Below are 20,818 nucleotides of genomic sequence, written 5' to 3'. Positions count from 1 at the left end.
ACATATTAAATCTTTTGACTGCTAAATACTCCTCAATCACAGCAGAGGGATTTCTCAAGAATGACCTAGAGCTGAACAGCGAGCAGATGTCAGCAGCAACAGAACACACAGGCACTCAAACCTGCAAATACAACCTAGGAGAAGCAACAATAAAAACGTATCACACCTCCTCCTCTCTCACAGGAAAAGAGCTGAGTCTAATTCACACACGTGAGGACAGCTGAAATGGTAGAAATATATAATTTAATCTAGCAATAATATATGTTGCAGACATGACATCTTAAAAAAAAAAAAAAAAAAAAAAAATGAAAGCAAGCACAAGAAGCTGATGTAAAAAGCCAAGACTAACAGCTTTCTGCACAAGAGATTAAGTCTACTCCAGACATTTATGGAATTCAGCACACCCTAACATTGACCAGACCCAAATAAGCCCCCTGTACGAAAGCCAATTGAGTATACATGATGACTTCTTTTCATAAACTTCCAGGAAAAAAAAAAAAAAAAAAAAAAAAAAGAGAGAGAGAGAGAGAGAAAGCAACATTTGGGTTTCACTGCTCAGGAAACTTCCAGAGTTACGTTTGCATTACAGCACAACAGAATAATTTACAGACCCATGTTTCTAGGTCTCATTGTTGAAAATAAACTCACACTCGGAATTCATTACTTCATCTTCACAGCTCTATAGTTCTCCTGAATAAAATTAAATGAGACATCTGTAATAATTTCTAGTTATAAGTTCAGAAGTGGCAGAAACCTTCAAGATAACATAAAGAAGATAAACACATCACAGAACAGTGAGATGGTAAGAAATAGATGCCTCACATATTCCATTGCAATTTTTGCTTTCAAGAAAAACGAATCTGCTTGCACTAGAAGTGAAAATGCTGTAAGATGCTAGAGAAAAGATAAAACTTCTTCATATTGCTCTACCAGGTGAAGGGATACACACTCTCTCATGTCAGTGACATTCAAGATCTACACAGATTGATTTCAAAGCCACAAATTAAAGCTTGGAGGGGAAGGTGGGATGGGGACAAAAGGTAGCCTGCTCAGAAGGAAACTGCTTTTAAGCATCTGGCAATGAAACAAGGCAAAATTCTTCAGTTTTAAAAGTAGATTTAGCGGGGCTGGCTAACAAGCTCTTAACTCTCCTGCCAAAACATAACTTCACCTCCCTTCCCACAGCATTCCCAGACAGGACAGGCATTTTCAGTTCAGCTGATACAGCTACATACGTACAGCCTGAAACCGTAGTCTACCATAAGCCACAAAGACACTGAGTACACAAGTAAAAAACACAGTACTACCAGTGACATTTTTAACAGTATTTATGTGCGTTAGCTCCCTGCTTGGGAGGGCAGAGACCCACCTCACAGCCATAACACCCATGGAACAGCAAAACTTCCCTCCAAGCTCCCCTTTCTGCAAGAAGAGACCACCTAAACTATGTGGCTAAGTGCTTCTGGGATCACAGGCTGCATCAGACAACTGCGATGCATTTCAGTACACAGCTGAAGTAATCGCACCACCACCTGCTTTGCTAGGGCCTCTTAAAATGAGTTTTCATCTAATAATGACTTACCCAATCTCTGACCAATTGCCGCAACAAAATTAAAGGGATACTAGATGACCATGTACTACTGAGCATGTTATCATCCTAATAACAAGAGCAGCCTCCTATCTAAAATTCCTCCTTAGTTGGCCTCCCCTGTTAATCACATACAACAGTGAGACTGTACCAAACTGTTCTCTAGTCACAATTTGTTTTGACAGTGTATCTGCACACATGAGGAACATACAGGAAATATGGTAACTGGACAGCCCCCAAAGCAGTACATTTTTGAAAAAAGCATGAAGTTACCTGCAAACAAACATGAAGAACCATCTTTTCGTGAGGATTCAATACACCTCAACTACAAAAAATATATATAAAAAAAAACCTCTCACAAGATCAATATGCTTTTTAGCACAGGTGTTTATTTGAAAAAGGATACGCTTAATCTGTTTGTGCTTGTTTTATGTTAGCTTATCTGCCCTGATTTCAACACAGGAAATGAAATTAGAGATCATGGGAAATAAAGTCATTCTAAATAATACATCCGTGATTCTTTGTTTCCAGCTGCAGTACGTACATTGATTTTCAGAGAGGTTAAGGATTTTTTCACAAAAGAAGAAATTTTACTCCTAAAAGAAATAAACATTCAAATATGAGCTGAACCAAAGATATCCCTGCAAAACAGCAGTTTGCCATGTCTTTGAGAAGATCTGCTTTTAGACAATACCAGAGGAAGCTATTCCAAGTAAGCTACCAATGAAAGGCCCCATTTTATGTATTTTTCCCCCATACACGTTAACTTGTTGTCCATATTCATTCACTTCATCTTTCAAGAGTATTTTTGAAAACTGCACACACACATACACCCTTTTTCTTTATATCATCATTGGATGCGATTCCCTTTTTGAAGGTGCTAAATACCTGACATCAAAATGGAGACTAATCACAGCAGGTAAGTGCAGAAACAGATACATCTTGGTCACTAAGGTTGGGCTTTACACCTCAGCCAGTCTGAAGTTTTTGTGAAGTCTGCCGGCTCTTAAGGATCAGAGGGGAAAAAGCAAAGCAAAGACAAACAAACAATTCATGCATGAGGTCTGCAGAATACCACAGACCATTAATAGAAGAACTGTTACACATCTGGGAAAGGGCAGAAAAGCCTTCCCTTGCTTTTCTTTGAAGTCAAAGGGAACACTGAGTGAAGACAGACACGGCGTACAACCAGAAGGCATGGCTTCTTTTTAAGCTTTTGGAATGCAGCTAACACAGCACACGCACAGCTCTGTAAGGTATATTTAACATGCTGAATGCTCATTATGCTGAATAGTCACTCAAGGGACTGCAATATTTCTAGTTCTTTAGCCATCTTTACCTGATAATTATTTGAGAAACTAATAGGACTACATACCACTACAACTACGCATCAACAGCATGAGATGAGCAGGGTCTGATAACCACTTCTGTCTTCTCTTATCTTCTTCAGCACACCACCATACACAAAGCTTTACTGTAGATGGATTAAACTCAGCTGTTTCTCAGTCTTTTTCTTCCTCTTTCCTTCTCCAATTCTTCTTTGGTTACAATAAATAAATTCTTTTTTTACTGAGAAGACAGGAAAACATGCATTTATAAATCCTAATAGCCACCTCCTTACACCAAGCCAAACTTAGACACCAGCAAGGTTCCATCTTGGGCAGTCTCTCAAGGTGAAGATTCTTGTTCTTTAGCCATCTTTATATGATTATGCTTTGATAAATCAACAGGGCTACGTACTAATAAATGGAAAGTCTTTTTATTTCTTGCAAGGAAGGAAAGGTAGTTATTCTCCTCAGCTAGTGAACTCCACTATCCCTAGAGAGCAGTAAGAAGAGAAAGGTGGTTTATCCTGGCAGATGAATACTCAGGGAGGGGGGGAAGAGACATCTCCTTGAGGGGGGGGGGAACATGCAGAGACCCCAGCACATTCTAGCACAGAATCCCCAACAATCCAATGGTCAGACCACAAATATATAAATCCACCCCCACAAAAAAGTAGAACATTTTAAATTACATTCAAACTGTGATTTGGAACCGTTCAAAAATAAGAGCATTCTGATTTTATACTGAATCTGAATAACAACCAGTCTCTAAATATGGCTTGCTACCTGAATACTATCTGAAGACCGAATAAAATACCATTTAGAGAAGTTACTACAGGGCTGAGGGATCACAAAACCCACGCCTTTACACTGCCCTCCAATATCTGACATTTAAGAAACATACTTCAGCAAAGAACAAGTGTGCAAAACCAGAACAGGCAAAGATTTTTGGAGACATGCATTTAGACAGAGGTCCACACAGACTGCAGTACTAAGAACTATAACAAAAATGCTCCTTAAAGTCTCAGCTAAAACTGAAGTGCATTGTATGCCAGGCTTTGAATTAAAGACAGCCTGTCAGAATGCAAATAAGAAATGTAAACAGATATTCAGTTATAAACTAATATCTTTCAGCTCATCAAGCCCTTTAGACTAAGTTGCTTCAACAAGCTAAAAACACAAAAGTCTCACCCCTAAAAAAGCTGACAAAATAGCTCCAAAACAAAACATCTCTAAGTAAAACCACAACATTTTAAGCACATACTTTAATTTTTGTATCCCAAATTCTACATGTCAAGCATTAGCTAAACTACTCCAAGTGCTATTATTATGCCATTAAGCAAATTGCTACACCTCTACAGGCATCTGACCAATAATTAATTAGCATTGGGTCTGGCTTTTTGTTTCTTTGAAGAAAATACCATAGGGTGGAGGGACCCCGATCATTTCTTAAAATCCAACTTAAAGTGAGCACATAAAACTTGAAAGCTACTCGTTCAAACTACCAGCCATTTTTCACACAGAAATAAAATAAAAATAAAATAAACTATTAAGAAAATAAGAAAGATGTGTACAGATCTACTGTATTTTAAAAGTAAAGTTCAGGGTAAGTGAGTGAAAAACAATGTTGATATTTAGCCAACTAAAACTGAAGATACCTTAAATTCACACCATTCAATACAGCTACAAATAACAAGAACTCAGGGCTGGCTGTAAATTCACACAGCTGAGCTGGTTGCTAACTCTACACTGAGGTATACCAGATCCTAAACAAAAAAAAAAAAAACTGATAAACACCTCAGCAGCTACAAAAACAGCAGCCACCACTTCAGTCCTGCATCTAGATACCATCTAAGATAAACTTATTTACAACTGTTTGGCTTTACTTTGGTGAAGTGATTAATGTATTTGCAGCTGACACAGGACTGCTTATCAGGAACGGCTGGAGTTTCAAATGTGTGATTGAGTAATAGCAGACTCCAAACTCCCATACCACAGAACACAAATGCTGGTAAAACAATGGAGATCAGGTATGATTAAATCCCATAACTCCTTATAATGTAAACTGAGCTTTAGACAAAGCTCAAGCAAGGAAAAAACAGCAGTAAATTACAGAAGTATATCCGTACTTCCACATGAGAAGCTGGTATATATATTGGAACGGGGAGTGTTCTTCCACTGATACAGAAGTATTTCACCTATTTCTCAGAAAGCAGTAGGGTGGCAGTGCAGCAGCACAGACCTACTTGCTGCATGAAACAGACACTGGGGAGCATGGGCTAGGGCCTGACTGACCTTCCTGCTCCAAAATACAGCCATCAGGGACAGTATCAGGCCCCAGTTCTAGAAAGCTGCTGAGGCAGCCATGGTAGCTTTAAAAATCAGAAGCATTAGAAGTATTTGAATATGCAAGCTGAGTCCCTTTGAGGCAGAAGTTCATCTGTTCATTACACAAAAAAGATAAAAGAAGGGGGGGAGGTGAAGTAGCAGATGAACTTAGAATAGCTTGTGCAGAAATAAAGGATTTTCAGCCATACAGGTGTTGGAGCAAGATCTGTACTAAATGAAGCTGTTACCTGCCAGTTTGTTGTCATTTGAAATGCTAAATTAACCCGTCTCCCCTCTCCCTTTACTACTCAGTAGCAAAAATGACTGACTGAAGAACGTTCTCAAGGCATAAAGGACCAGCAGACACTGCCAAATTCTGTAAAGATGAGTCAGCTTTACTGGTTCTGGCTAGCCTTTGAAAAAAAGCATGCAGGAATTTCAAAAAGTAATAAAAATATCTAGCAGCGTAACATTACACAGAGGGAATTATTACATAATCTCTCATACATTTTTGTTATGTTACTAGTTGATGGGTTTTGGTTTTTGAGATGCAGAAAACACACCCTGTGAGTAGACCAAACAACCTCTACCTGTAAGGGTACTGGCAGAGCTGAGTGATGGAAGCAGATGAAACCCAAAGACAACTCTCTCATTCTTGAGATCAACTTCCATCTTCACCTGACTGAAATACAGAATATCCCAGAATTAACACGTCATCAAAATCTTAAGCTATAAAGGAAGCAGATATTGGCTAGATAAAAAACAACAAATAACAGAATGAGGTTATTCATTCCTTCAGAGAAATTCAATACTGCTTGTGTATAGAAGCGTTATTCCCTTCCCTTATCCTGGATTGCAAAAAGACATCCTTTCTCCCACTCTTCCAAATACCTTCAGGAAAACAGAACCACAAAGGAGTTAGGATGGAACAGCTTTAGAGATTTACAAGGAAAGAGAAGAAGGAAGGTCTCTTCAGCAGTGGTGAAAAGACTTCCAGCTCAAATGTGAAGAATGACGCATACCCCAGTTACTGTTCTGTGGTACCTTTCTCCACCCTTCTGACCAGGATGGTCTTTCCTGAGCTGGGGTGGGGAGCGTGCATACAGAAGCCTTCCTTACACAGTTTTAGTGCAGCCAGTACAACCCTGTGAAGAGAAACTTCAAATGACAACAGCCAGTAAGCAAACTTGATTAAATGCTCTATTTGCACATACATCACAACTGTGTTGAGATGCCACCAGTACAACCTTCTATTTTATTTGCAGTTTGATGCCATCCATCACTCATATAGAGGAGTCCAACGTACTTTAGTTGGCTACGTTTCTCATTCCTCCAGGGCTCAACTGTATCCACACACTGTGGCTCCACACATTATAGAGAATATCTGCAGATGGAACATTTCTCTGTACATTTTAACAAAAACCTCTTAGAAAAGTCTACAACAAACAGGACATGAGGCATTTTTTCACAAAAATGCTCCAAGCTGACCAAGTCATAGGAATGCTTTATCACAGTGCACCATCAATAGTACTTCCAAGTGCAATGTCACCTTCTCATTAACAAATGATTATATCACATTTTCCCAGCTCACATACACAAGCACTGGTAGACAGCCCATAACTGAAGAGTTCAGCTGCTGTATTCACTGTTAAGCATGAAGGCTTTTCAGCAAAGTCATTGGACCTACTTCCACTAGGCAGCAGTTTTATTGCTACGCGCTACTGTCTGAAAAAAAAAAAAAAAAAAAAAAAGCCAGCACATGCAATGAAGCAGTTGATTCTTGCTACCAGGTAAAGAAAGTCATTGTCAGTTAATGGGAAAACAAAACAAAACAAAACACACTGTAACATCAGCATTTGCTGGTACAGCAGTCACTTAAGGTAAATGATTTGGCCTTCTATAGAACATGGAACAGCTTTGGCTGCATTATTAGAGGTATTTCTTACACTAATCATATCCTTAACAGAGTTAGGCTCCAAAACACAAAAGCAATAATAAAAGTTTGAAAATTCATTGCTTTTTAGCAAGATTACCGCATTATTTAACAATTTAATTATTAAACTGTAGTCTGCTTCTTTGAGCATTAACTCACTGTTGTCTAAAACTTTTTTATAGTGCTTCACATTCATAGCTTAATAACAAAATCTAGCTTTGTTCTTCTTCACAATTTAAAGGAATTCCTTTCCTCATGCTTCCTAGAACTCATTTTTCCCCCAGACTGCTGATTTTGTTTTACTAAACAGTATAAAACTTGCAATGTGCAAGATGTTTCAGAATTGAAGCAACTTTTAAAGAATGTTAATAGTCCTCTACAACCTATTTCTAAACAATTACTGTATACGATGTGTTACGTGGAGCTGAGACCTGCACTCTCGAGTCAGCTATGAACACTAACATCCTGGATTTTGCTATAACATCAAGTTGGGTTTTATTGCTCTAAAATCCCCATTGATAAGCCAAACAGTTAATCTGTACACACACAATGCATAAAAGGGAACATTTCAAACCAGAAAAATGGAAGACACTTATAATCACCACAGCATTCACATTTGAATGACAGCTAAACATAAAGACACATCAAGCATTCAGCCATCTGGAAAGAAGCTGGTATTTTTTCATATTGTCTATTCTCAAACCTTTAAGACAAGAGTCAGAGGTTGACCAAGACTTCCATTTAGCGAGATGCTCTTTTCATATCTACAGCCATTAATAGACCGCATTACGAACAATAAGCCAGACCTCTCCACTTCCTTTGAATTCAAAAGATGGCTCTGTCATACCAAGATAAACAATGTGTGTATGCTGCCAGATGTATGTTACAGATGAAACATCTGAAGTTACCAAAACAGACCTACCTAGTTGTCCTAGTCTATTTGAATAGTGCTTATTTATTAAAACAAATACAGCAATGAATATACATTGTTCTTCCAGACAAGAAATAATACGTTGGCAACATATGCAACTGCAAAATCCATGCTATATAAAACATATATTTAAAAATAACTGAAGTGGGTATCAGTCTGTATTCAGAGCTAAATGGTAGAGTTAAATGTCGCTGCAGCAAAAACAACAAAAACTACAAGATATCAGAGACCTGGGATGAGGAGATCAAGAAGACGTAGTGCAATGTCAGCAATACATTTTTCAATGCTACGTGAAAGGTGTAATAGTAAAAGACACACTGCAAGTACAAAAGCAAATCACCTACTCCTTTCAGTTCCTGACTTGCTGCAATTACTCCCCCAAAACTGACAAAAAAATTAATTTAGATGGGAGCTGGCCTAAGCCAACATTTTTCCAGACTCAAGGATTAAGGGGTCAACACTGGTATACTCCCATCTGATCTACCTTATATCAAGTACAAGTACATGAAAAGGGTAACAGTTTAAAGCAATTTTGTTCTCTTGACAGTTTTGGGGAAAAAAAAAAAAGTGCATTTACAAAAAATAAAAAAGGTAATTATGAGGGGAAAAAAACTCAGAAGCAATATATTTAAAATGCACAGGCCACGAGTGTTTTTTCAAGCATTTCTGAGCTATGTCGAGTATTTTAAGCAAAAATTAATTCTGAATTTTGTTATTTGAAAAGCCAGTGGAGTGGTTTTTATGAGAGTTTTTAAGTAAAGTTACTATCTCCCACCAGTCAGCAGCTGAGTGAGAGCCATTCAAGTAACTGTTCCTGAAAAATACTAATACAGAAGACTCCTTCGGGTTTTCAAGTGCTAATCTTCTTACCTAACACAGAAGAGTTCTCACTGATCACTGACAGAATAGACCTCAATGCTACAATCACCTCCCTATTCCTAAAAGCAGATCTCTTCCTTTTCACAGCCATCTAAACAAACCCTGCCTTACAAATACTACTACAAACACACTGGTCTTTCTCCATGCACAATGGCAAAATGTCAATGAACTTTCTGCTTCTCTTGCCCAACAAAACCATTTCAGGTTTCCAGCTCCTTAGGGAGTTTTCATTTTGTATATTATAATGCCAGGAACTCCTGAAACAGTTGTTCAGGATACATTCAGTACAAGCAACAGAGGAAAATTAATTGTGACTTGGCAGCAGTTGGGTTTTACACATGAGCATAATTCTGTGGGAGCTGAGCATGTTAACTCCCTTCAGTCCTTGAAAAATCTCAGCAAGTCTTTCTACCTCATGCAAGACCCGGGTAAATTCAATTCAAGCAAGCAGTCTCCCTCCCAGTATCCTGGTTTTGGGGTAGTTAAAGAACAGGTTGAGGTAGCAGAAGCAGAGGAGGACAGCGTAGTTTCCAACATGAGCAAAAAACCTGTCATATTTGTTAAAGAGGACAGCCTAGTTTCCAACATGAGCAAAAAACCTGTCACATTTGTTAAAAAGGTAAATGCTGGAAACAGACTGATTAAACAAATACAGTACCCAACTTCTGGAAAATATGCTGATAATGTAATTTGATGTCAGCATACTGCTGTAGCCTGTCCTACAGGATGGGAAGGTAATGGGTTAGATCTAGAGGAATAACTACAGATAACTTCTGTAGAAAATCTCAGCAGAGCGAGTAACCTAAAGAACATACAGTTGAAGTCAATCAGTCAAAGCAAAGCACGACATGTTTCTGGCAGATTAAAATAAACCAGGTATTTCCTCAAGTTTAGAAAAATAGCACGTAAAAGTAATCCAATAGATTGTTGACAACCCCTCACAGTACTTACTTATTTTATTAGGAAGAAAAATTATACGTTAGCAAAAAATCATTATTAGAGCCAATGACTTTTTAACTCAACACAAGCAGTTTGGAGTTAAATTGCATTTTCATAAAGGGTTCACATTTGATTGATGCAATAATGTATTCGTCTCTTTTTCCTGCAGGCTTAAACAATTACTGACATTTTTTCCAATGCAAGCCCTCTGGAGACTTGACTGAGCTAAAAAAACCTACTGCATCACTTCTGGGTTCCATACAGGCTTTCTTCTGGACTAGCTCACAGTTCAAGACAAAGGAGGATAACTGATAAGAAAGAAGTTCATTAAAGTAACTTAAGCAGTGAATGCAAGACAGGGAGGTTATTTTAAAACCAGAAGCTTAAAAAAATGTACATGAGATTCAGTATGTTCATCCAAGTTACTACAGATATAATATGATAGAGGCTAGAAAATCAACAGAGGAAGTTACCCACTTGTCTCACTAACTACTTTAAGACATTTTTTTCCAAAAAAAAACAAAATCCCCATGTTTCCTAATTAAATCTGAAATTACTGTCTTCACCCCAGCCCTCAAAGCTGACGTCATTACCTTAGCTTTTATCCTCCCCTGGACAGTGGTTGCAACAGGGCTTTTAAATAAAGACCATATCCCTTTTCATCTTCCTCTCTCAGAACTCCCTATCTTACTATCCTGCCTCAGAAAATTTTGATTTCATCCTGGACAGCAACCAAGAAACAGTTTTTATTACATAGCTACATAGGCCTTCCTACCCATTAAAATAAATAAATAAATAAATAAACACGCAACCAAGCTTAAACTGCTGTAAAACTGCAACCTCACCTTAATCAGATTTGTAGAACCCCCGAGTTACTTCTACTTCTAAAACTAAATGCAGTCATAAATAGCATTGTTTATTGCTTCCTCTACTTCAGCACTACTATACTCCTGTTCTCTCCTTATGGTGTTTAGCATCTAGGAGAAAGACAACAAGAAACCCAAGATCAGAGAATCCTCCATCAAAATCCTTATTGAATAAGATAATTTTTAAAAGCCTTATAGAGAATGTTAAAGCTAGCAGAAAGAATTTAAATAGCTGCTCAGCCAGGAATCCACAGGAAAGATTCTGCAGCTGACCTCCAGGCAGGAATTGCAGGGTTAGATCCTTACTCCTAGAACCCACCACTTCCAAAAGGTCTGCATCGAAAGCAGTCAACAGCCAATACTCTCACTAACAGCAAAATCTTCAGGTTGGCAGTCTGGTCCTACTTCTGGCTTGTGCTCAGAAACAAAAAAAAAAAAAAAAAAAAAAAAAGGGCAGCAGAGAACATCAGTGCAAAGCTTTGTAACACAAAAAGTATTATCAAGCCAATTCATCACTAAATTAGTAGTATCTCAGGGGATTATTAAAAAATAACATAGTTTAGGCAAAGGTCACAGCACACAAAGCATGCATTCAACAAACTGCATTCAACAGAAAATGTCCGAGCTACAGGAATGGATGTGAATGGTGTTTCTATGTCCAGTAGCAGCAGTTAGATCCCTAGAACACAGAAGAACCATACCCCAAAGTACCTGCATGAAACTTTGTTTTAATCACTATTAACAACAACATCCATCATTTCAAGACTAACCAAAAAAAAAAAAAAAGGAAGGAGAACAACTAGGAAAGTCTAGGAAAACTGATTTGAGGTGAAAGAGAAATTAGGTGCTACATAAATTTATAAAGATGCATTTATATTAGGTCTGCCTGCCCCACAGGGGCACAGCCAAGGGAACAGCTGCATGGCAGTCCAGGCATCTTTTCAACCAGTCACCTTCTGAAGATCATCTCTTTGCATACTGGAAGGACGGACCCTCGTTAATGCTAAGTTTCAGGGAACTGCAAAAACACTACTTAATCACCACTGCTACCTGTCACAGGTAAGCAGAAAGCATAAATCCATACCCGAATTAAAAGAAATAATCCTCAACTGTAGGACAGTCTACAAAGGGGTGCTCAAGATTCATTCCAGTGTTTGGACACAGGACAAATCCAACACGTACAGGGTTAATTCATCAGGATGAATGACAGGATCATGGACATCAGAAAAAATGGTTTAGTCCTCTTCAATGCTCCAAAGAGAGACACGCTGGATTCTAACTCCTTTGGAGCTGGAACTGTTCTCAGTTGACCTGTATTCTGATGCCCTTAAAAAAAACAGGACATGACCATATAACAAAATCTTCTCTCTTCACAGAGAATGCGTGACCTGGATATTCAGGTTTGATAATAAAGATCAGCTCAGACGTTGACACGGTGAAGAGAATGAAATAACATTTTCTGTAACAACCTGCAGGTCTTACAAGGATTTTAAAAAGAGGGATGAAGAGAAAAGCTGTTCAGCTTCTGGACAGAAAGCCACACAGTTTTCCAAGAACTAAAGTCTTGAAGCTTGTCTGGATGCATCAAATTCTGTTTTAGACTAAGTGTTCTATTTAGCTCTGTCGAGTGAGAAATTACTTCAGTTCTATAAAGGAAAATATCTGGGCAATTTTTCAGCATGCACCCTCCAGTAACTAGTGTTTTGTTGGGAATCTGGAAAACGTTCCATCAGATAAGCTGTACTGCAAAACCATTTGGCTCACTGGAATCTCACCTTTAAAGGCAATCCCAAGCCAGAAAAAAAGTCCAAACAGCCAGCTGTCAGCCTCTGCCTGTCAGACTGAACTCTGCACGCCCACAGCCATCCATCTTCCTCCCTGTGTACCGCTCAGATAAACAGGATCCTTATTACAGGCGGTAGTTTTCTTTTTCATAGGTACAGCAATCAAAGAAAAGCCTCGCCACAGCGAGGCCTCCTACTTCAGTACCTGCTGCCAATGCACACCCACGAAACCAGAGAAGAGCGTGGCTGAACCTCCCAACTCCGGAGCACCCCCAAGAGCAAGTCGAAGCACAGGAGGAGTGCTATGGCACCTGCCACAACAAAGCGAAGACATGAGTCTGAATGGATATACCGGTGGCACAAAAATTACAGGTTTACACTAGACAGTGAGACAAATTTTGATGACAGATTAAAACATTACAATGGTTCGTTTAATGGAGGTATCTATAGCACAATCAGCACGCATAAGAAAAATAATTTATAGAAACAAGTCTTACATATTTCTTCTTTAAAGTAAGGGTAATGATCCAAAGCAGTCCTATCCGGTGCAATCTGTAATTTCATATAATAGGAAGTTTGCTGTACGTGGAAGTTTTTGAAACAATGCTGTATAAGAAATAAATTATTGATGATACATCTCACAAAACTACCCCAACACCACATGAGAAGAACAAACAACACTTTTACTAGGAGAAATGCTAGGTAACATACTGCAGTCTTCTTTCCATAAGGTCTTGTGTTATGCCCGTTTTCTAAGACTTTCACATGATGCAGCTTGCTCAGTTTACCGATGTATTTAGGGCACTGTCTGGTCAGTGGCATCTAGAAGTCTGTTTCTATCAAGAGATCATTCACAGGAACCCGTCACAGCTGTTAGCCAGCTCCCTAACATCAAATGGCTGTATCTTTATGCATAAGCAAAACCCAGGAGTGAAATATAAAAATACAAAGCAGAATTTGATTTCGACAATACTAATCGCTCAAGCCCATTAGCATCATCCCATTTGATAAGGGAGGAATACAGGCATCCTAATAGGGAGCTGGAGGCAGTTTTCAGTAACGAAGCAATAGGTCTTCATGCCTAGGAACACTGCGGTTATGACATGAGTGTCATTAGGAAAGCCTAAAGAATGTCATGCTCAATGGGGGAGGAAATCGCTGCTTCAGCAGCAGGACGCGAGACTGCACAGTGTGGTGCAACTCAGGCGACCCCACAGTGAACAGCTGAGGAGGAAAACACAGTCACATAACATGAAGCAACAGATAAAAACTGTATCTACTACAAACAACAGCTTTTTATTATTATTATTAAAGAAAACACCAACAGAACACAACACCCTATTTTCAAATACTTTGAAAAAACTAAAGCAGCCTTTTATGCAGCAAGAAACAGCATCTCTCAGTTCCATCCTATGCCAGGAGGGAATTTTTGAACATTAAACCGTCATACTGCATGCTGCTTCCCGAGCTGGAAACAAATAGATGAAAAACATAATTCGGGGTTTGAACTTCTTCACAATTGTAGAAGAGCACACAGAGTTTGTGTTCACGTGGGCAGAGTAACAGGAATCAGCCACTACTGAGAACTTTGTACTGCTCTTCGACGGCTTCCTTACGTGACTGTTTGCACACCCAGTTATTAGAAAGTCTTTGCTGTCTCAAATGAGAACAACTGAAGAGTACTCAGAACTTGATAAGTATGTTCCAGGAAACAAAAATGAAAATCCTGTACTATCACACAGATTGACGCCTGACCTGCAGTGTTTCCAGGATCACCTGTTCTCAGTTTGCCTACCGAATTTCCACCAGCTTTATCCAGCTCTACACTTCAACTGAGCTTTTCCCCTGAAGCCCAGTAACAATGTTCAGCCAAAAGCACAAGTTGCTGGCAGTAGTCTACTTCATTAAAAAAAGAAAAAAGAAAAAAGAAAGAGAAAGAGAAACGATAATTAATTTTTCAAGTTACATAAGTACATAAAGTCCTGTAAGACATTTTGTCTAAGTCTGACTTCCAGTCCAACAACAGTTTTTGTTTGGATTATAAACACCTGTTCAAAGGAGAAAGGAGATTGGAAACCTACCAAAAACTCATTACATCAACACTAGTAGCTATGAAGCAGTACAGAAGCAGATTTCATAGCATTTTATGCAGAAGTGATAGAAAAGGCAGGCACATTTAGCTCTCAATTTTTCAGGATCACTATACAAATTCAACTCACTTCGGACCAAACAGAAAGCCAATGTCAGAAGCCTGTATACAGTTCTGCCTCCCAGCACATATGTAACATGCACATGTAAAACACACACACCATTCTTGTGTGCAAGGCATTCAACAATAAACCCTCAACTTGCTTCTCACAGCATCAAGTATTTATACAGCTTGAAGGACAAACACGCTTCTTAATGGAGCTCCTCTGACAACTGATCAGAACTACTCACGTAGAAGAACTGAACTACTAAACCCAAGATTTCTCAGCTTATAAATCTGGAGGACAAAGAGAGATTAACAGTCCAGGAAAACACTCACTTTACACACAACTTTAAAGCAAGTTCTAGGTAAAGAGCATCTCTGTTCCTGTGAAGCCGTCCCTTCAGAAATGCTCACACAAACACCCACTGTGAAACTTCTTATTTGTACAAAGCCTTCTAATTAAGGCATAGTTCAACCACCACATTGACTGCACAGCCCACGAACATGCTGATTTGAGGAAACTAGTACCCTTGGTTTCACCTGGTCCCCTGGAACTACTTTAACTACTCCACCTAATTTGGTGCGCCAAAAAAAAAGAGAAAAACCACAATTATGCTAGGACAATGAAATCACCAAGAGAGGAAAAGCCAAGGAAAATAAAAAATGTCAAAAGTGTATCTCCTGCATGATTTAAAGAGAGTTACAAGTTAACAATAGAACTCATACAAAATTTCTTTAAGAAACTCACATTTTCAGCCACTTTCAAGCTATTTCCAGCATCAATGAAGTATCACCACTATGGTTAAGCCAGTAACAATTTGTTTAATTTAAACACTTTTTGAAATACTTTGCCTCTTTCCTTTTTCTTTGCCTACTTATGTGGCCTCTCTTCCAGTCACGAGTCTGTTGACCATGAATTCATACAACGTATACTCTGCCTCTTTAGCATGCTATCACAGTGGACAAACCTGAAGGGTGAATGCAGAAATGATAATGAACTGTTCACTGAAATGCATCGGTTTCCAAGACAATTTAAAAATTTGCTACCATACTGTAGCTTATATAGAAATACTTAGGCAAACATGGGAATGAACGATTAAGAACATTCCTTAGTGAAGGTACTTAAATCAGAGCTTACTTTACCCATCGTTTTGGTAAAACAAAGATTATGGATTAAATCCATTCCTATTAGAGCATAAAATAGGAAACTTGCTAAAACAAACTAGGACAGAAAAGAGGGGAAAAGAAAAAAAAATAAGGACCAGGTTCACGACAAAAGTGCCACAGAAATACAGTTACTCTCTCTTTAGGAAGGACTAAGTACTCATGATCTGCACAAAACACAAAAATATTCCTAACAATGGACTTCTTTCAAAATTTCCCACCTATACTTGATATCTTCTGAAGAAACCCATTATGTTTTTACAAACATTTTTTGTAAGCATAAAATTTTGAGTCAAAGCTTGTTGTTTCCCTCTTCCTCTCCCCCCACTCTTTTCAGGGAAACTGAAGAACATTTACTGCTCCTTCTGCTTGCTGGCTGATTTACAACAGCAATACATAATTCTACAAAACTATCATGTTGCGGGGCAGACAAGAATAGAAAGAAGGGGAAAGGTCTATTTTTTCAGTCAGAATTAGAATCTGATACAGACAGTCAAGCAGCAGCATTAGCCCTTTCAATGCCTCTCATCTGCAGAAGGTGGCCAGTACAACCCAACAGCCCGCTGTTCTCTCTCCCATCAGAAATACACCTGTCTCGAATCAGCTTGGCCGCTACTGTTCCTGCTTCCCATTCAGCCCGACTGCCAATTCAAGTCACCATCACCATTGCAGAATCACCTGCTGGCTTTTGTACCCTCTCATCAGGGGAAATGCATGCTGCAGTGCCCATCACAACTGCAGACCAAGCCCAGGCGAGACAGCCCAACTCACACTGATCGTCTGTGTCAGCATTCCCAACAGGAGGTCCACAGACACTGAAAATGACACACTCGAAAATTTAACTGTGGCTTCATCTGCACATCTTAAGCTGTATGTAAATGGAAAATTGCAGCGTTTATTAACTTTTTACATGTTTCCTTGTCCCACCCATTCAACTGGCTTCTAAGAACAGATTTCAACAGCCATAGTAGTCACGCCAAGCAAGCCCCTAGGTGCCAAACACGAGCACATTCATAGGCCGGCGATGACTGCCACTCCTCCATGCCTAGCTCCTCCAGAGGGATAAAGAACATCTGGACCAGCGAGGTTTGTTGTTGTTGCTGCTGTTATACATTTCTCCATGGACTCCAAGTTTCACTGCAGGCTAAAGAAACGTCCTTGTGAATGTCACTTCCTAGGCTCAGGGCCATTCTCTTTGGGCACTTTCTGTACCAACAGCTGTTAATGTTCTCTTTTAACATGCTGCTGGAGCTAGCATCTCCAGCTGAACCAACGGCCTCACTACAAAGCTGGCAGCTCAAGTACTGTCCCCTACTCAGGGCAGTGGGGTCTCAGATGCAGCATGTGCACAATGCTGCATTTAGCTCAAATGCATTTAGCCTTGGAAGCACTACGGAGTTGCCATTAACAGGACCGCATGGACCCAGAAAACACGAGAGCTTAGGCAATCCTTCAGTGCTGACCCAAAATCTCTTTCTCCCTCCCATCCATATACTCAGGGGAAAAAAAGACAAAAGGTCTCTCAATTCACTGGAAAACAATCGAGGAGGCACCTTGCTTTGCATCCAGAGCAGCAGACACACAGCACCTCCCGCCGTGCGCAGTACATCCGCTCTCGCTCAAGCAAAGAATCCTAAATACAGATAACAAGCAAACGCTCTCCAAGGCACCAAAATACCAAGTTACAAGGAACAGAAAAGGACTGGGTTGACAACAAGGAATCAATTCTACTGAATCTACCTGCCAGCAGGAAGCCTTAACAAACACGTTACCAAACAGCGAAAGCAGATCCTGACTCACAAAATTCCATCAAACTTCACCTCACTGAAACACAAGTAACTTTCTGAGATGCCAGTCACTTATCTGAAAATACATTAACAGTTCTCACAAAGAAGCTGATTAACAACACATTTTCTTAAACATCCAAGACAATTCACATCACAGAATCCCAGAGCACAGGATTCTCTTAGCTGATAATGCCACACGGATAGCGGGTCCCAAGTCCAGGCAGGTATTTGAACCTGTGATGGTTGGACCAGATGATCTTGAAGGTCTTTTCCAACCTTAATGATTCTATGAACCCTCAAAAAAATCAGGTCTGCCCACTCAGCACTACAACAGTGCTCCTGACAATTCACTGCTAATCTCAGAAACATCCCAAAAAATAATGTCTGATTCTTCAGCTGAAGCCACAGCCCTATATTTTGTTGTTTTAATGACAGCACTTGAGCTTTCATGACCAATCCTCATCAATGCAGCCCAGCCAAGAAACCAAAACAAAATTTGCAGAGAAAACACAGCAGGCTACAATAAGCGACTGCCTGCAGAGTTCTCAGCTATTTACCAAAAGTCTCGTGGAAATGCGAGATTTGGCCATTTGTTGCATCAACTTTCCCCTCATTACAAATGTAGGTTTAAGGAGTTGCTAAGTACCGCAAGCCACTATAAATTTTGCTAGTATTATAAGCAACAGAAACCCAAATATCTTACAATATACATGAATTAATATTCTAATCTCACATGTTCCCCTTTACCAGACACTAGAAATCCATCAAATGACTGCTGTGTAATGGCAAAACTCTGCTTCCAGAAGACCCCTTGAAATACAAAGCTTCTCACACGTTTTTGGGGTATTTGACAGTGTCGTAACTAAGAAAAAATTCCCAAAGTTTGTATCCTAGCTACCTTTTCATTTTCCATTCTGCAACTATCAAAGATGTTCCTTGCATCAATTTTCCTGCCTTCCCCAAATACTTAGGCACTTTAACAATAACATTTTCCACTTTGTTTTTTAGAAGTTGTTAACACTTTAAAAAAAGTTACATAAAGCACACTTAGTGTGCCAACAGCAACAGCAGCATTCTGCCACAGGAAGTATTCCAAACATTCTAAATATTTTGAAAAGAAAAACAAATATTCAGCTATCTTTCACATAAACCTGTTTATGCACCCACACCACACAACAGATTTTAGTTGTTGATAATCTTGAAATAATCCCATTCTCTATGGCAGACTGTTTTTGTTTAAAAAAAAAAAAAAAAAAAAAAGTTAATTTTAAAACAATCTAGAAAAAGAATGGCAAGACAGCCAATCCCTCCATGTTAGATTGGACAGAAACACTCCACAAGGTAACAAAATTAATTGCTTGTGACTTCTGTATGATCTACTAACCAACCCCAAATTTTCTCCTCTGGAAAGAGCACCAACTCCCAATACGTTTGACAAGATGAAATTCATCTACGTATCATTTTGGCTAATTCCACTGCAGACCACATAGACTGAAAAGCAATTAATCAAAGCCCTGAAAAAAAACTTTGTAAATTTCCAGTGAACAAGAGGGAGGTAGGGTCCACAGGTCATCAAACTTTAAATGACTTGAATGAAAACCTGTTCTGTATTTTTCAGGTCCTCGGGTTGCTTCTGCCCTCCTTACCTCTTTACCAGCCCATCACACAAGCTGTAAACACCATTACCCAATGTGACCAGTCATTTCTGAACAAACTGGCCCACACCCCGTTCTGGGTCCATCTATGATGCAGAGTAGGGAACCGAGGATTTCCATCAGGATAAAGTCTGAAGTTTCATTTGGAAAGACAAGAAATACAAGGTCAGAAACATGAACCCTGCCCTCTCTCTCACTTTGCTACAGAGAAGGCTGGATGCTTCAGACCTCACACCATCTGAGCAAGGCATAGGAGGTGAATGTTTAGCATAAAAATCATTATCTAGAACTATCATCTGAATAGCAAACCGGATACAAAACCTTAAGACACGTTACAGGACAACTAGTTTTGCATAGGTTCGGTGTTTATCTGAACCTCTCTGAAGCTGTTGGGACTTCTCCCCTATAAGCTGCTTCCTGAGTCTTCTAGAACAGGCAGGACCTGACCCAAAAGGCAGAGACCCTGTTAGTCTTCTCTGAAGGAGTCTGAAGAAAAGGCGTATGACATATTTAGACAAAAGCCTTTCAGGCCACCTTCTGGCCGCCATCATGAGACTAACTCCAGGGTCATCACAAGTACGGGCTGAAACCACGTTTTACATGTCCAAGTTCTCCTCTACCAACGCACTTGGTTGTGGTGAGCACCGTCCCTGAACAGAGAAGATTTGGCCATTTGGGGGCTCTGAACCATGCTTTGGCGCAAAAGGTCGCGCTGACTGTTGGCCATAACAGCGCTAAGAAACCTGCAGACGCTTTGCCGTTATCACATACGTGCAATATTCATTAGGGAAGATTTTCATAATAAACATATCTGTCGGGCCCGACGTGCGCCAAGGCCGGTTACAGCCGGACACTCACTGAGGAGCCCCACCAGGGCGACCACGACCCCGGAGCCACCTCAGGTGCTGGTGCTGGATCTAGCACACCGCTAGCGAGTTTCTCCCAGACCTGCGTGGCAGAACAAGAGTTTGGCTTCCAGCTTTGCGCTGGGGCGCCCAAACCATCGGTCAGCAGGGGACAGAGCCCGCCCGGGGCACCAGGCAGACCCCGCACGCTGCGGGCAGCACTTTTATTGTACTCGGACGCCTTCGGAGCAGGGTGTACAGCCTGGCCAGGCCTCTGCCAGGCCCCCAGCCGGGCCGAGCCGAGCCGTGGCGGGCCGTCCCCAGCCGCTGCCCCCCGCTGCCCCCGCCTCACCTTCTCCTGCGCCCGGCGGTAGCGCTGCAGGGCCTGCTGCGTGAGGTCGCGCACGCGGAGCTGCCCGTCCTTGCAGGGCACCACGATCCCGGTCCGCCCGAAGACCACGGTCACTTTCATCTCAGCGCGCCGCCATGCCCGGCACGGCACCGCACGGCACGAACGGCTCCGCACCGCCCCGCACCGCCCCGCACCGCTCCGCGGCCCGGCCCGCCGCAGGTGCCTGGCCCCGGCCCCGGCCCCGGCCCCGT

The 20,818-nt window shown here is 40.5% G+C and overlaps 1 protein-coding gene across 1 annotated transcript in view; it reads right to left on the bottom strand.

Moving 5' to 3' along the window:
* PARD3B (par-3 family cell polarity regulator beta) overlaps positions 1 to 20,795 on the bottom strand; it is a 402,224-nt gene extending 381,429 nt beyond the window's left edge. Inside the window, exons 1-2 of the mRNA XM_035330820.1 lie at positions 20,753 to 20,795; positions 20,568 to 20,719 (exon numbers count right to left, since the gene is read on the bottom strand). Of these exons, the coding sequence (XP_035186711.1) occupies positions 20,568 to 20,687 (120 nt within the window). The 5' untranslated portion in view covers positions 20,688 to 20,719; positions 20,753 to 20,795. The remainder of the gene's footprint in view (positions 1 to 20,567; positions 20,720 to 20,752) is intronic.
* Between the last annotated feature and the right edge of the window lie 23 nt (positions 20,796 to 20,818).

Source organism: Oxyura jamaicensis, chromosome 7, assembly GCF_011077185.1.
Source record: "Oxyura jamaicensis isolate SHBP4307 breed ruddy duck chromosome 7, BPBGC_Ojam_1.0, whole genome shotgun sequence".
Taxonomy (NCBI): Eukaryota; Metazoa; Chordata; class Aves; order Anseriformes; family Anatidae; genus Oxyura; species Oxyura jamaicensis.
This window is presented reverse-complemented; position numbering and strand designations above follow the sequence as displayed.